General features: G+C 47.5%; 1 protein-coding gene across 1 annotated transcript in view; it reads left to right on the forward strand.

The window, feature by feature from the left end:
• OTOF (otoferlin) overlaps positions 1-14,121 on the forward strand; it is a 118,621-nt gene that overhangs the window by 66,964 nt on the left and 37,536 nt on the right. Inside the window, exons 12-18 of the mRNA XM_067294892.1 lie at positions 5,807-5,880; positions 8,038-8,164; positions 8,457-8,511; positions 10,663-10,794; positions 11,261-11,323; positions 12,233-12,317; positions 13,681-13,840. Coding sequence (XP_067150993.1) covers positions 5,807-5,880; positions 8,038-8,164; positions 8,457-8,511; positions 10,663-10,794; positions 11,261-11,323; positions 12,233-12,317; positions 13,681-13,840 — 696 coding nt within the window. The remainder of the gene's footprint in view (positions 1-5,806; positions 5,881-8,037; positions 8,165-8,456; positions 8,512-10,662; positions 10,795-11,260; positions 11,324-12,232; positions 12,318-13,680; positions 13,841-14,121) is intronic.

Raw genomic sequence — 14,121 nt, forward strand, 5'->3', positions numbered from 1 at the left:
AGAGAAAAGTCTTCACGGAGTGAGCAATTGCAGGAACCACTGGGTCATGGCTGATGTTTCTGCCACACAGCCTGGTCCTTGCTGTCGTGGTCTGGTTTCTCTCTCCAGTTTGGTTGTGTAGGGAAGGGGGAGATACAAAGTGGGTCTGAGGGCTGGTGATATCTCCTCTGATAAGAGCTGCCAGCTGAGGGGGGTGAAGAGGCCTTATCTATTTGTCTGATGCAGAGTTTGGCTGATGCACTCATCAGGGCTCGTTAGAATGGAGACAGGGTCCACCAAACCCCTCTGATGGGCACGACTCCTGGAAAAAAAAAAGAGCCATAAAAACCTCGTTCCCTTTCCCTGCCCTCAACTCCCCAGTAAAAAGCAATGATTAAAATGTCCTATTTAATTTAACCATGAATAATTGACTGGTAACCTGCAACCAGATCTTTAACTAGAAGCAGGCTGGTAGAGAACCTGCTTCCACCTCCCTGTGCACACATGTGCCTCAGAATCCGTCTGACTCTCCCTGCTCACTTAATGGAGATCCACATGGGTGAAACCCTGAAGAGCAAAACTAAGTGCTTCTGTGAGCAGCAAACAAAACAGTGGACGTGCACTTCACCGCCAACTGAAGATGATCCATCTGCTCAACCACATATTAGACACCAGAGAATCCCAAAGGGAGAGCACCAGGGAAGGCTGTGTGGATACCCTGGTGTCTAATACAGGGTTAGGCTTGTTTGGCAGGGAACGCAGTCAAGGTGCTCTGTCCTCCACCCCTAAAATTGTGGGAACCCGCTCTCGACTCTTCTGTCGAATTTGGTTGCAACTGAGCAGATTCAAGTGTTTTGGAGGGGAACAGTGCAGACAGTCCTCTGGCAGCCTCCTCCCTGGTGGCTCGATTCTTCAGGCTAAACTTAGGTTTTTGCAAAGGAGGAGGCTCTCACAGCCTGTGTTGGCATCTCAGGTTCTCGGTCCCTAATGTAATATTCATGCAAGGACGGTGTCAGCTCTCAGCCAGCTCTGGCTTCCCATCTGCGCTCTCCGGGTTGCTACCGCCACTTCCCTCTTAGTTTTAGCCTTGCCGGAGTGGTGGAGGGGGGCAAAGGGAAGGGGAGGGGTTGGCCCGAAGTCTGTTTAACGCTGCAAAGACCCTGCTGTACGTGGAGAGGATACTTGGCCCGGGTCCCTGTCCCTCTTCGGCCCCGACCTGCACGTGGGTCGCCTCCTCCCCGTGGACACGGGCCGTGCCGGGATGGCCGCCCCACCTTAGACGTGCCGCTTGGAGGCTCTCCTGTCTCGACCGAGCTCCTCCGGCGTCTCCTGGGGAAAGCCGGGTCCTGGACTGCCCGCTGGTGAAGGTAGTACCCCGAGGGCTGGGAGCTGGGAAGGGCCATGTCAGTGCTCAACTGGATCGGAAAAAGCGACAGATGGAGCTTGGAAAGGGGCTGGGGGAAGGAAGGGGAGCCGCCGGGATGGGTTACCTGGGCATCTGCCTCTGCAGGGTTGCATTTTCCTCCACGGCAGCTCTAAGGAGCTCTGCAGGGTCCTGGGGCTTCTCCCTTCTTTCTCCTCCTCTTGCTTCTTCCCTTCTCCTTGGCACTTGGAAATTACACTGCTGAAGTCTGCTTTCTTCTTCTTTGCCAAAGTCAGCTGTTTCCTAGATATTTGCCTCCTCAGAGCTCCAGTTCTCTGAAATAATAACTGTAAGGCCGGTGATAAAGGAAGGAGGCAGTGCCAGATTTTGTTATTGGGGCTGAGATGAGCAGCGGAGAGATGTGGCTGGGGTGCAGGCATGAGGACAGCGCCCGAAATTTTATGCCATGGAGGGACCTTGTTACCCTCTGGACTCTGCTCTCCAAAGCCAGCTAAGAGCTGAGGCTCATCTTGTGGATCTGCTAGAGACTATCAGGCTATTTCCCGTTTCCTGAGGTGCCTTTTGCAGTAAAACTGTCTTTGAGGAAATGTCAGAGGTTCCTGCAGCACTTATTGACTAGGGCTCAGCTGACAGCGAGGGGTCATGGCCCAGGGATGGGAGGGGGGGTGAGCACCAGCTTCCACATCCATCCCTCCGGAAGAGGCTGGGATGGGCTGGTCCTGCCGGGATGGGTTTCTGTGCAAGCACCTCGGACCAAGTGCTTCATCCCAGCCTGGTTCCACAGGGCCCAAAACAACATGGTCCGTTTTAAGGGTGCACATCATCGTTTTGCTGATGGGGGCATCAGACCCATCCGGTGCTAACCGGGACCCAGTATACCCCCAGTGTCTTTGCAAGGAGCTTGCTATTTTGGGTCCTGGTGGGGAACCAGCACTACTGGTGTCTTTCCTGCAGAGTCCTCCTGGCAACATCACCCGTACCAGTGGCTCTTGTGCTTTGTTTTATTTCCCAAGGAAACTCAGTGATTCCTGGCACAGCTACAGTGATTTAACCATCTGCAGGCAAATCTCCTTCATGCTGCTCCTGGGTTTGGCAGGATTTTTTTTTTTCCCCTCTCTTTTTAAGAAAGTAACTGAAAAGAAAGGAATCACCCCTGGAGGTGCAGTGTCTCACCAAGGAGCCGTTTGTCCGTTGGATTTCCTCTGGTCGCTGTAAGGAGACTTGGTGGTGGAGAATGGTCTCAGGGCAGAATTTCACAGCCTGAGCTGTGAACAGCATGTGTTCGTAAAAAGGAGTTTGCAAGTGGCTTAACGGTGCTACTGCCTCCATAGCACCTCAAGGCAGATGTTCCCTGGCAGTGTTAGAGATACAGAAATCTACTCATTGTCTTTACTCTTTCTGTCCATTGAGAAACTGCCCTTTCATAGACCTTATTTGTAAAGTGAATTAATCACAGCTTCCAGAGACCCCCCTGAGGCCTGAGCATTGCTTTAGTCCCAATTAAATCTCAGCTATAAAAAGTTCCTGTACCTTATATTGGTCTTTCTGCCCCAATTCACTTCCCCCCTCCCGTGACGAATACATTATCCTACTATTCCCTTGAATTTTCTTCTCATTTTCTCTGGCTGTGTCAGCAGCCTTCAAACTTCCAGCTGTTATTTAACACATACATTAGGCTGGCTGCAAAGCCAGAACTTCTTTGCTTTGTGAAAACATGACCAGACTTTGTTGTTTGGTCCCAATCAGCTGTGAACAAAGCTGAGATTTGGGGGATCCTGAAGTTTCAGAGCTGTCACCTGGCACATGGGCAATGCAGCTCAATCTCGGCTATATCCAGAGCAGGTCCCAAGCACTGGCCCCCCTGTCCTGTTAACCAGGTTGGAAGGGAGGTCCTCTTTGCTTTTAACCTGGCCTGAGAATAGGTCCATCAAACCTGATGGTTTCTACAAGGTGCATCCATTTCAGCTAATGGGAATTTTTCACCCCCCCAAATTCCCTGTCAGCTTTATCACCTTTGGCTTTTGGGACAGTCACAAACTATTTAATTCAAGTAACTCTCCAGCTCTTTACTCTTTAATAATAGAGTGGGGATATGCCATGGTTTGACTTATGTTTCTTGCTGGTTTCAGTTTTGTAGAGGTTGTGGAGGTTTTTTCCTAGTGAGGTTTTCAGCTGAATCTTCAAGCTAAAAATCCACGTTGCATCCAGACATAGTAACTTTCACCAGTGTAACCCAGAATTTCTCATCTCTTTGTGTCAGCAACATAGAGTTATATCTAAATAACAACGAATAATCTCCCCAAAATATTTGGAAGTTTGTTATTGTCTTTAATAATCTCTGCCTGTTTATTAGATCTGCATTCGAGAGCAATCCAGTTTGCAGTGCAGAAATCGCATCATTTACTGAATTCTGTGTTTTGTACTGCACTACGTGCAGGCTAGAGGATTGCTCTGTGAAGCTGGTACTGTAACAGAACAAACCAGAGACTAGATCTTAAGCTCATCTAAATTATCCCAGTTCATGAGGCTGTGATGAGCTAAGAAAATACCCCAGGATATATCTATTTGAATAGCAATTTGAACATCTGCTTGTTTCTTTACTGGACTGGACAAAGTTTAAATGAACATTAGTATCAGGTGAATTCTGAGCTCCAGAAGCCAAAGCATTTATGTCAGACACCTGAGATACTTCTGTCAAAATGGGGAACATAAAAAAATACCATATAACCTGTGAGTCCAGGCTTTCAATGCACTTGTGATTTCATGAACTAAATTCTGAGCTGGAATAATCGTCCTAGCTCCACTGAAGCATTTGAAGATAAGACAAGTTATACTTCTTAAACTTGGCTTAAGGTGGTGAGTATTTTCAGGAAGGGACTAGCAAGCAATTAGCCCACCATTATTTTATCAGCTCGTTAGCCCAAACTGTTCCCTGTGAATTGGCCACAGCCCACAGAAGTAATGGGGGAACTAAGCACAGGTCCCATGCAGGCAAGACGTAGCTGATGTTTGTGACCTCTGCCTGGGGATGTCCCAACCCTCTTGACCTGATGCTGGTGAGAAGTACATTGGATGGGGAAAAATCATTTTGCTGTAATGGTCAGTTTGGGAAATTTTAGGATCTCCATAGACTTGTTGATGATCTCGCCAAAGAGCTTACTGGTTTTTGACAGGAAGGTGGTAGGGGGGAGGTGATTAGAATTTTTGATTTTTAACAAAATTACTATTTTAGGTAACTGCCCAGGGGAGCAATCACACGGACAGGTCACAACAGAATGACAAGGCTGTAAGCAGCAGGGGAAAGAGGAGATGGATCTGCAGGCCTGGGGCAGCAGAAGGTGCAACAGTTCATTGGTAGAAAAGACTGTGCTCCAGCCCTGTATACTAACATAGCTTTGGGGTATTCCCCGAGGGGAGAAAAAAAAAAAAAAAAAAAAAGGGACCCAAGACTCAAAGGCAGTGCATTTAGCTGAGATATTGGCTTTGCCTTAAGGCATGTTAGCCCTTGTTTGCAGTAGTCCCTGCTTTCAGCTGATATTTCCAGTCTTGTTTTGAGCTGGAAAAGCCGAGGGGAACCTTGTGAAGTTCAGTGAAGGGAAGTGCAGAGTCCTGCACCTAGGGAGGAATAAACCCATGCACTGGTACAGGCTGGGGGATGACCTGCTGGCAAGCAGCTCTGCGGAGAAGGAGCTGGGGGTCCTGGTGGACACCAAGTTGACCATGAGCCAGCAATGTGCCCTTGTGGGCAAGGTGGCCAAGGGTATCCTGGGTTGCATTAGGCAGAGCGTTGCCAGCAGGTGGAGGGAGGCGATCCTCCCCCTCTGCTCAGCCCTGGGGAGGCCACATCTGGAGTACTGTGTCCAGTTCTGGGCTCCCCAATACAAGAAAGATGTGAATCTCCTGGAGCGAGTGTAGCAGAGGGCTACTAAGACAACTGAGGGACTGGAGCATCTCTCCTATGAGGAAAGGCTGAGAGAGCTGGGCCTCTTCAGCCTGCAGAAGAGAAGACTGAGGGGGGCATCTTACCAACGTGTATGAGTATCTGAAGGGAGAGTGTAGAGAGCATGGGGCCAGACTCTTCTCAGTGATGCCCACCGATAGGACGAGAGGCAATGGGCACAAACTGAAACACAGGAAGTTCCACCTGAACACAAGCTAAAACTTCTTTACTGTGAAGGTGACTAACACTGGAACAGGTTGCCCAGAGAGGTTGTGGAGTCTCCATCCTTGGAGATATTTGAAAGCTGTCTGGACACAATCCTGTGCAACGTGCTCTAGGTGACCCTGCTTGAGGAGGGGGGATGGACTAGGTGATCTCCAGAGGTCCCTTCTAACCTCAACCGTTCTGTGATTCTGTGAAACCTCCAGTTCTCACCCCTGCATCCCAGACAACAGCACTATAAATAGAGGATTCAATGAGTTCTTTTCCACATCTTCTTCCAGAGCTGGGAAAGGAGTTTTTTCAGCCATGAAGCTTGGCAAGACGCGTCCGTCAAAGGATGATCATCGGAAGCAAGGTAGGTGCTGGGAGGAGGTTGTTCCCTGATCCAGTACTGCTTTTCCAGGAAAGCCCCTGGTCCATGGGGATGAAACGCCATAAGTGGCTCACATCAACACCGTCAGTAACTCAAGGATTAGACAGGGAGCATTTGATGCACAGGATGAGAGCTGGAGAGAGGATCTCCATGGGGGAACTGGGAAGCAGGGATAGATAGAGAGAGTCTCCCACTGAAGGCTTTGCCAGATATCATCCACCTTGTGAGATCATGGTGAAATCTGGAAGTCAGGTGAGCAGCTTCTGGCTTATTTTAAGGATTACTTGCAAATGTAACAGCAGAAAGTATGATTTAGTCCTTTCATCGTTTCTCTGTGGTGCATGGAGACCTGCATGAATAGCATGGCAGCAGCACAGCAAGAGGTAGGGCTCCGTTGCTGCAATGCTGTCTGTTCCAAGGGCTTAATACCTGCAACAGTGCTGAAATGGGACACCTTTCTGGGGATGCAGAAGAAGGTTAGTGATCGGAAATTTGTTGTTTCCATTCGGATCAAATTATTATGTTTCAGTGACAAAGAAATTGGGGAATGCCTTTTTGTGGAGGAAGACAACATGTCGCTTTAGATATTCTTCCTGGGCAAATCTTTGTTGTTTTTCAGCCATCTTTTAAGACAGGAAAGGAGGAATTTGGCCTGAGACACCAGTGCAGGTAGAGACACCAGTATGTAGAGGTATAATACTGAAATCTTGGTAGTCTCCCTGCTCTCCCCAGTGCCAGGACATTCATCTTGTGTGTAAGACTTCACATAAGGCAATGAGGAAAGCAGCTAGGATGCAAAGGCGTGAACAGGTTGCACTTTCAGATAGCAGAATACATTCATAGATGTAGATTTACCAGTGGTTGGGGAATGGTTGCAACAGCTGTTATATTGTATAATGTGCTCATTGCCTCACAGCTGTGTGTCTCCTTCTTTCATCTTCCCCCTTCAAAAGATCAGGGAATAGTCCTCCCAGCATCCCTCTTGAGTGGTCATCTGCTTTCCTTCTGCCATCCCAGGCAGATTGCCAGTTCTGCTCATGTCAAACAGATCCATTGAATCACTGAAAGCAGAACTGGGAGGGTGCTAGTCTGTTTGCCCACCCACACATGGTGAGATTGAATCTGCTTAGGTCCTTCTTAAAAAATTCCACTGAAGATGAGGACACTTTTTTCACACACAACTTGCAGCAGCGCCTCTCTCTACCTGAACGGAAAGCATTTCCTGACACCCAGCCTAGATGCCCCTCACTTCAGCTGAAGTTCAGGGTTATTTCTGTATTATCTCACAAAACCAGGCCAGACTATGGTGAGAAACCTGATTTCTGCTCTCCTGGAGCAAGCTAAGAGCTTGTCTTGGATTAACCAAGAGACAGGAAACCTGTTTCCCAAAGTGATGTCTGTGCTGTATGAGTGGCGTTGGTACTATCCTCCCCTGTGCCAACAAAACAAACCAGTGACCCAAAAGCAGCTCCCCACCTTTCTCCATCCTCAGCATTGCATCAAAGAAAGAAACTATCACTATTTTGCAGATTGCTTCAAGGTGTGGTGATTAGTTGACAAGATGCAAAGGCAGGAGGGGTGAACATTACATGCCCGTGGCTAGAACACAAGGAAATGCAGTAGCTCAGCACCTTCTCTCAATACGAGCACAGACTGGTGGCCAACTCAGCCATGTTTCTCTGTGCCCCATGGGACCTGGGGTCTTAATCCTCCCTGCAGCAAGCTTCCTTCTTGGAAAATGACCCCTTTCTCCTGTTCTTGCAGACCCCTCTACCGTGAAGCTGGACAGCTGTTGGGCTTTGCAAACACCATCCTGGAGCTGCAGCATGTGTTCAAATGCTCTGTTACCTCTTGAAGTCTGCATTGTTCATTTGTCAGATTTCAGTTTTCCAAAGCTTATGGCCTTCATAAAACTGTGTGCTGGCACCCTGCACAGGTGGAATAACGTGTCACACTATGCAAACCTCTTTTTTTAATCTATTTTAAACCAGGTTGTCTGTGACCCGACCTGGTGACCATTGTTCTTTGTATTATCAAGTGAGGTTGATAGGACGTATTGGTTACCTTTCTCCGAGTCTTTAATTATTCACAGAGTGGAAACAGTAAGAGACATTCTTTTGTCTGTGTGCCTTTATGCAGATGAACCTGCTGTTTTGGAAGCAGAAGACCTGGACCGAAAAGCCATGAGACTAGGAGGTGGACTGGACCCGGACACAATCTCCTTGGCTTCCGTCACAGCTGTAACCACCAATGTCTCCAATAAGAGGTGAGGGCCAGATGCAAGCTTGTGCAAGCCAGGTGATGGCAAACTCACAGACATGTCTGCACCCCAGAGCCACATGTCCCCTGAGGTGGGATATGTTGGAAATCACATTGCCCCGTGGAACAATTTTCAGAAACACCTGAACAAAGAACACTAATTTTCAGTGACGTTTCACAGCCCCTGGAGTTTATATTCCTCAGATTCACTGAAAGGAGTAACCCTGGAAAATGCTCTGTCACAGTTTGCAGCAAGTTCATCTGTTGTTTGACTCAGGGTTTCTTCTGCCCTTTTGAAGGTCCAAGCCTGACATCAAAATGGAGCCAAGTGCTGGGAGGCCGATGGATTACCAGGTAGGACACAACGCTGTGCTCCCAACCTCAGCTAAGAGGGTTCAGAGCCTAGAGAGGGACTGCTTCACAGGGAGCATTTATGGGGAGGAAGAGGCAGGTTGAGAGCTTTTCTTTCACGCTTTCTTGGACCACAACTATCAGCAGAGTAGTTACCTGAGGAGCTGAATCTCCTAGTTGAAGCATTTGTCACTATTTGTCTATGGGACAGCTCTGGGACTAGGAGGAAGGACCAGCAGTCACTTGAGCAGACCTGGGCTTGTTGGAGTCCCACGAGGCTGCGCCTCCTTCCCATGCAGCAGGTTACGGACCTTGGCGCGGCGTTGTTGGGGGCGAGTCCACCATAGGTTTCAATGCGCTGCACTCACAAAAGCAACTCGCAATTCCTTTATTAAGTCTGAAGGCTGGTTCACATTTGCACGACTGTTTCAGGGACAGTTCCTGTGGGAGGATGACTTTCAAAAAGCTGGTATTTACATGGCAGAGCGATAAGCTATTTATTAAGTAATTAACTGGGTTTGCTGTCTGTTGTGACAAGCCCAGAAAGCCCAGATTAATCTGTGGTTGAAGCAGGCTATCTCCAACACAGTTCTCTTAATTTCCAAGGGCTTTCAGTACATGTTTTAGTGCGCAAGATTGATGCGGCCTGGCTGGCAGTACTCACTGGATTTCCTCTGGTAGGTTGGTGCCCGGCTGCTGTTATCTTGTTCAAAGGTGCTTTCTTCCTGTCATTTTAATCTAGACTTAGATAAACTACACATTGAGTTTCTCAGGGTTCATATGATACATGTTGCTCCCTTTTTCTTTTACTACTTGGTGCCAACGTGATTCATAAATTGACTCCTCCTCTCATTTTCACCAAGTCGTGCTGATTCAGCAGCCGTTCAGTTTTATGTCCTTGCGTGTCAGCATCGTAGCACGTTCCTAGGGATATCTGGGAACAATGCAAATAGTGATTTTTATTAGAGATTTTTTGTAGACCATTTGCAGCATCCACTTTTGAATCCCACGAGAGACCAAATGACATCAGAAGATGCAGCAGAGCAGTACGTGGAAGAGGTTTAATCATACACATAAAAAGCCTGAAGCAAGTTGCGAGGATAACAGGGAGTGAGTGTACCTGGTTCAAGAACAGTATAACCAGAATGTAAAGAGGAGGGGGGAGGTGCAAGATAAACTAGAAGCAAGAGATGGAAAGAACAAAAGGTCCAGTTAATTGGCCAGTGCAAACAGGAGGATCGCAAGGCTGGTCTTCATAGGGAATGGCTAATTTCCGAAGTATAACAGGATTTGCAAAGAGTGGCTGGCTCATGAACAGGGTGCTTGCTTGGCAGACCTTCACATCTCTGCTTTCCTTTAATAATTGGCTTTTGTGGAACACTTAAAAATTTGAGGAAATAACTTTATCTTGCAGGCCCTATCACTGGGAAACCTCAAGAAAATGCCTTGGTCTCTGGCAGTAGTGGGGATGGAAGGATGGGTCAGAGTGAACTGTTAATGAAGGATGCTGCCCAGAAAGTGATTTAGAGGAGTCGGTATGGGTAGGGGCAGGGATAGAGACGAGGTCTCGGAGGAGAGAGATTTGCCTCCTCAGAAGGAATCTAGAGGTGTTCACTGTTTGCTGCACTTTAGATGAGGAACAAAATTGAGCTGGGTTCATTAAGCCGGTGCAGCTTTGGGTGAGGGATAGGAAGTTGCGTTTGCAGCTCAGCTCCTCTGCAGTAAGTCAGTTTGTGCAGCAACAAATGCCAGGTGGTCTTGTCCTCTTCCTTAGAGGGCTCAGCTGCCTTTTATCAGCCTCCCTCTATGAGCAGTTTACCCTTTGTGTTTTTTTAGCAGAAGCAAGTTAAGCCAGTTAGGACATCAGCAGCAGAGCCTCAGCTCCTGCAGCTTAGCTAAATCAGTTCAACTTTGCGCCTTACGTGCTCTCAGAGCAGAAGACCTATCTGAATGGGTAGGGATGCCCTGATGCTCCCGCCTCCCATGCCATGCCGCAGCTCGCTCAGGCTTGTAAGAGCAGCCCTGTCCCTTTTGTGTGATGAGGAGACACCGCTCAGCTGTCACCCCAGTGCTGAAAGCGCCTTGGAGAGGAGAGCCAGGCGGAGACATGGGTTAGGGCAGCCAAGGTGGAGGTCCATGAATCTCTCTCTCCAGGTCAGCATAACAATCATCGAGGCACGGCAGCTGGTTGGGCTCAACATGGACCCCGTGGTCTGCGTGGAGGTTGGAGATGAAAAGAAATACACGTCCATGAAGGAATCGACTAATTGCCCTTACTACAACGAGGTGAGCTGAGTCTTTTCCAAGGTGCTGCTCCAGGCTCACTGCTCCTCAGGCCCTGCATTGCTGTTAGTCAAATAAATGTAATTTGTTGTCATTTGTTTTTTTTTCTTCTGTCACCTTTTTCTAGAGTAAGATGAAATCTCAAACCATGCAGATGGAGAGATGAAGCCTTTGCCCTCCAGTACTTTACAAAATGGTTTTTTAAAAAAAAAAATACACTCCCTTGATCAGTGTCAAATTAAATGAGCCTGTGCCCACTTTCTCAGTTTTTCCAAGAAGTTAATGCTTTCTTCTGGTTTCTCAGACTACTGATGCTGTCAGTTGTTGAGCTGACATGGCTCTCTCTCCAGCTGTGACGTGAGCTGCAGACACGTCTCTGTTGGTGGGGTGTGAACCATAACATTATCTTTCAATCCAAAAGGAGCCCATGCCTCCTTTCCTGCTTTCACACATGCCCTTTCTCTTTCAGTACTTCGTCTTCGATTTCCACGTTCCCCCAGATGTCATGTTTGATAAGATCATCAAGCTGTCTGTAAGTGAGCACGGTTGTGTTGTCCTTTTCACTGGGCTTTGGTGGAAACCAACACATTTTGCTTATGTTTTGGGATGGATTTAAGACCCTTGATGTGAGACCCCTGACAGGAGCTGAGGTGCTCAGTCCCCCTCTCTCAGACTTCACGTCCTACAAACCTCATCTCCTTTGCAGACCCCCTGATCCCTCTCTCCGTCACTGTCCTTATTGCTGCAGCCACACAGCTCCACTCACGTTCCCTATCTTCTTCTGTGGCTGATCTCTGGTATTTCAGAGCTAGGCAAAACTAAACCTGTCTAAGGATGTATTTAGGCTTGGGGAGAAGCAAGACCTTCCTGAGCCTGCCAGTGGATTCCCTGAAGCATGAGACTGGCTATAGCCATTGAGGAAATTCAGAACTGCAAATAATGAGTGCAAAGCAGACACTCCAGCTCTCCCCAGAGCCGCAAAGGAAGACTAGGAATAAGATTCATAGATTCACAGACCAAAGCAGGCTAGTTAGGAGTATCCACATCTATTCCATGCACAGTCTGGCTGTGTAATTTCTCCCAGGAAGGGAATTAAAGCATAGATTTCAAGCATCTTTGAGACACTTCCTTCAGGAAAATATCCCAGTGTTTGCAGTGAAACTGCATCTTGTTTCAAATATGATTTTTTTTTTTACATTTTTTTTTCTATTGAATCCAAGTATACACTTGCTTGCAAGACTGCTAAACAAGAGCTGCCAACCCCACTGTGCCTCATAATGTGATATTATCTCCTGCACAAACCAAGCAAAATGCATCAAATCCTTTAATGTTTGACACTGAACGCTTCTAGAAACAGCCCTACCCCTCCCAGTAAGGCTGGGCACAGAAAAAAACAAAAAAACAAAAAACCTCTGACTTGTTTTTCTCCCTCAATTTCCAGGTGATCCACTCAAAAAATCTCTTGCGCAGTGGGACTTTGGTAGGCTCCTTCAAGATGGATGTTGGAACTGTTTACACCCAGCCTGGTATGTAACCACAATTTGCAACTGGTCATATATGCCTACCTGCACCATCAAGTAAGTGTCTTTGCAAGGTAGCCAGGCAGTCACTAGTTTCCTTGGGTGACACTTAGTTAACCTAATTGTAGTATCCTCGACATAAGCACATCATCTAGGCTCCTTCTGCAGCCAGAAAAGAGCCATCAGCACCTCCAGAATACCATTTGCCAGTCTTTCTCTGTTGACCCCTGAAGAAGCTTGGATGTCTTTCTTAGGCAAGATATTGACCTTTCAGCTAGCTGAAAGTCGTGGGCTGGATCTTGCCCTCTGTGGCTGGCATTTAAACCAAGACAGGAAGATGCCCAGTGTGCAAAGAAAGAGGTTAATTAGAGTTGCTGTGAGAATGTCGTGTTGTTCACTGATGATAAAGCCTGCCTCGACTTAGCACAGATGGACCCAACGAGTGCTAATAAAATCCGTTGTGCTATCGTGGGCTTTGTTTATAGCACATCTGTTTCAGGGAAGCCTGTTTTATAGAACCATAAAAGAAATGTGAAAGCTTTTGGCATCCTGTGCTTGGCGTGTGCAGCAAGAGCTGGTGTGGTTGGGATTAGTTCCGAGAATTGTATAAAAGAGGTACAGAAGGGTCTCTGGAGAGGTCGTTCAGTCAGTACCCTTGCTCCCGGGAAGGATCAGCCCTCCTCCCTGACAGCCTCTCCAGTGCACTTCTGCCTGAAAAGCTCAGTCACTTAATCAGTGAATCATACTGGACCTGTCTGGGAGGCTGATGAAGCAAACACATATCCAAGAGACTAAGAAATGCCTGTTTTGTACAGAACAGCATTGCTCCTTGGAGGGCCCAGCGCTTGCAGCACGCCAGAATAAGGAACACCTGAAACTTCGCTTTAGAAAAGATACCTCCAAAATCACTGGGATTTTATCTTTGCTTATGCATCAGGCCTTTTGCAGCACTCTGCCTCTGTGAAGAGTCCTGAGACCTAGGGTGCAAATGAAGCCTCCAGAGTTTCCATTTCAGGGATGCTCAGCAAATGATGCCGGAAGGGATCTTAAGAGAGCATGTAGTCTGGCCCACTCCACAGAAGGATCAAATCTTTCTCACACATCCAGGAGGCACACTAGGCCTTAAAAATGTCCAGTGATGGAAACTCCACCCCTCTACAGACAGTTTCTCCCATTGCTTCTCAGTTTTCAACATGAGACAGATTTTTTCTAATGGATTTTTCAGTGGGTTCTGTCTGGAATTCCTCACACCTGAAGATGTCTCTTATGCATACATGCAGGCTTCCCCACTCAAGTGGACAGACGTTTCCAGCCCTCACAGTAATTCCTGTAATTCTGATAAATGGCTGTCTTGTTCTATGGCTTTCAGAGCACCAGTTCTACCACAAATGGGCCATCCTTTCTGACCCTGAGGACCTCAGTGCTGGATTGAAAGGTTACCTGAAGTGTGACATTGCTGTGGTAGGGAAAGGGGACAACATCAAGACACCACACAAAGCCAATGAGACGGATGAGGATGATATTGAGGGGTAAGGTTTTATAGAGCCAGTTTCATATAACCTTACTTGGGAATGAGCTATGAGCTTTTCATGTCTCTTTATTTTGGATTATTCAATGAAGACAGCATCACTTCCAGATTAGGCTGACAGCCCCTCTAATACCCATACTTACCTTGTGCAGTGAAATCAGAAGTGCCAAACAGGTTGCTTCTCAGAGAGAATAATTGATGGATTACTGGTGCAAATCCTGGTCACATCAATACAGATCAGTCATTTATATCAGTTCAGATCATCTGCTGCTGGTTGTTCAC

This window comes from Apteryx mantelli, chromosome 3, assembly GCF_036417845.1.
Source record: "Apteryx mantelli isolate bAptMan1 chromosome 3, bAptMan1.hap1, whole genome shotgun sequence".
Lineage (NCBI taxonomy): Eukaryota > Metazoa > Chordata > Aves > Apterygiformes > Apterygidae > Apteryx > Apteryx mantelli.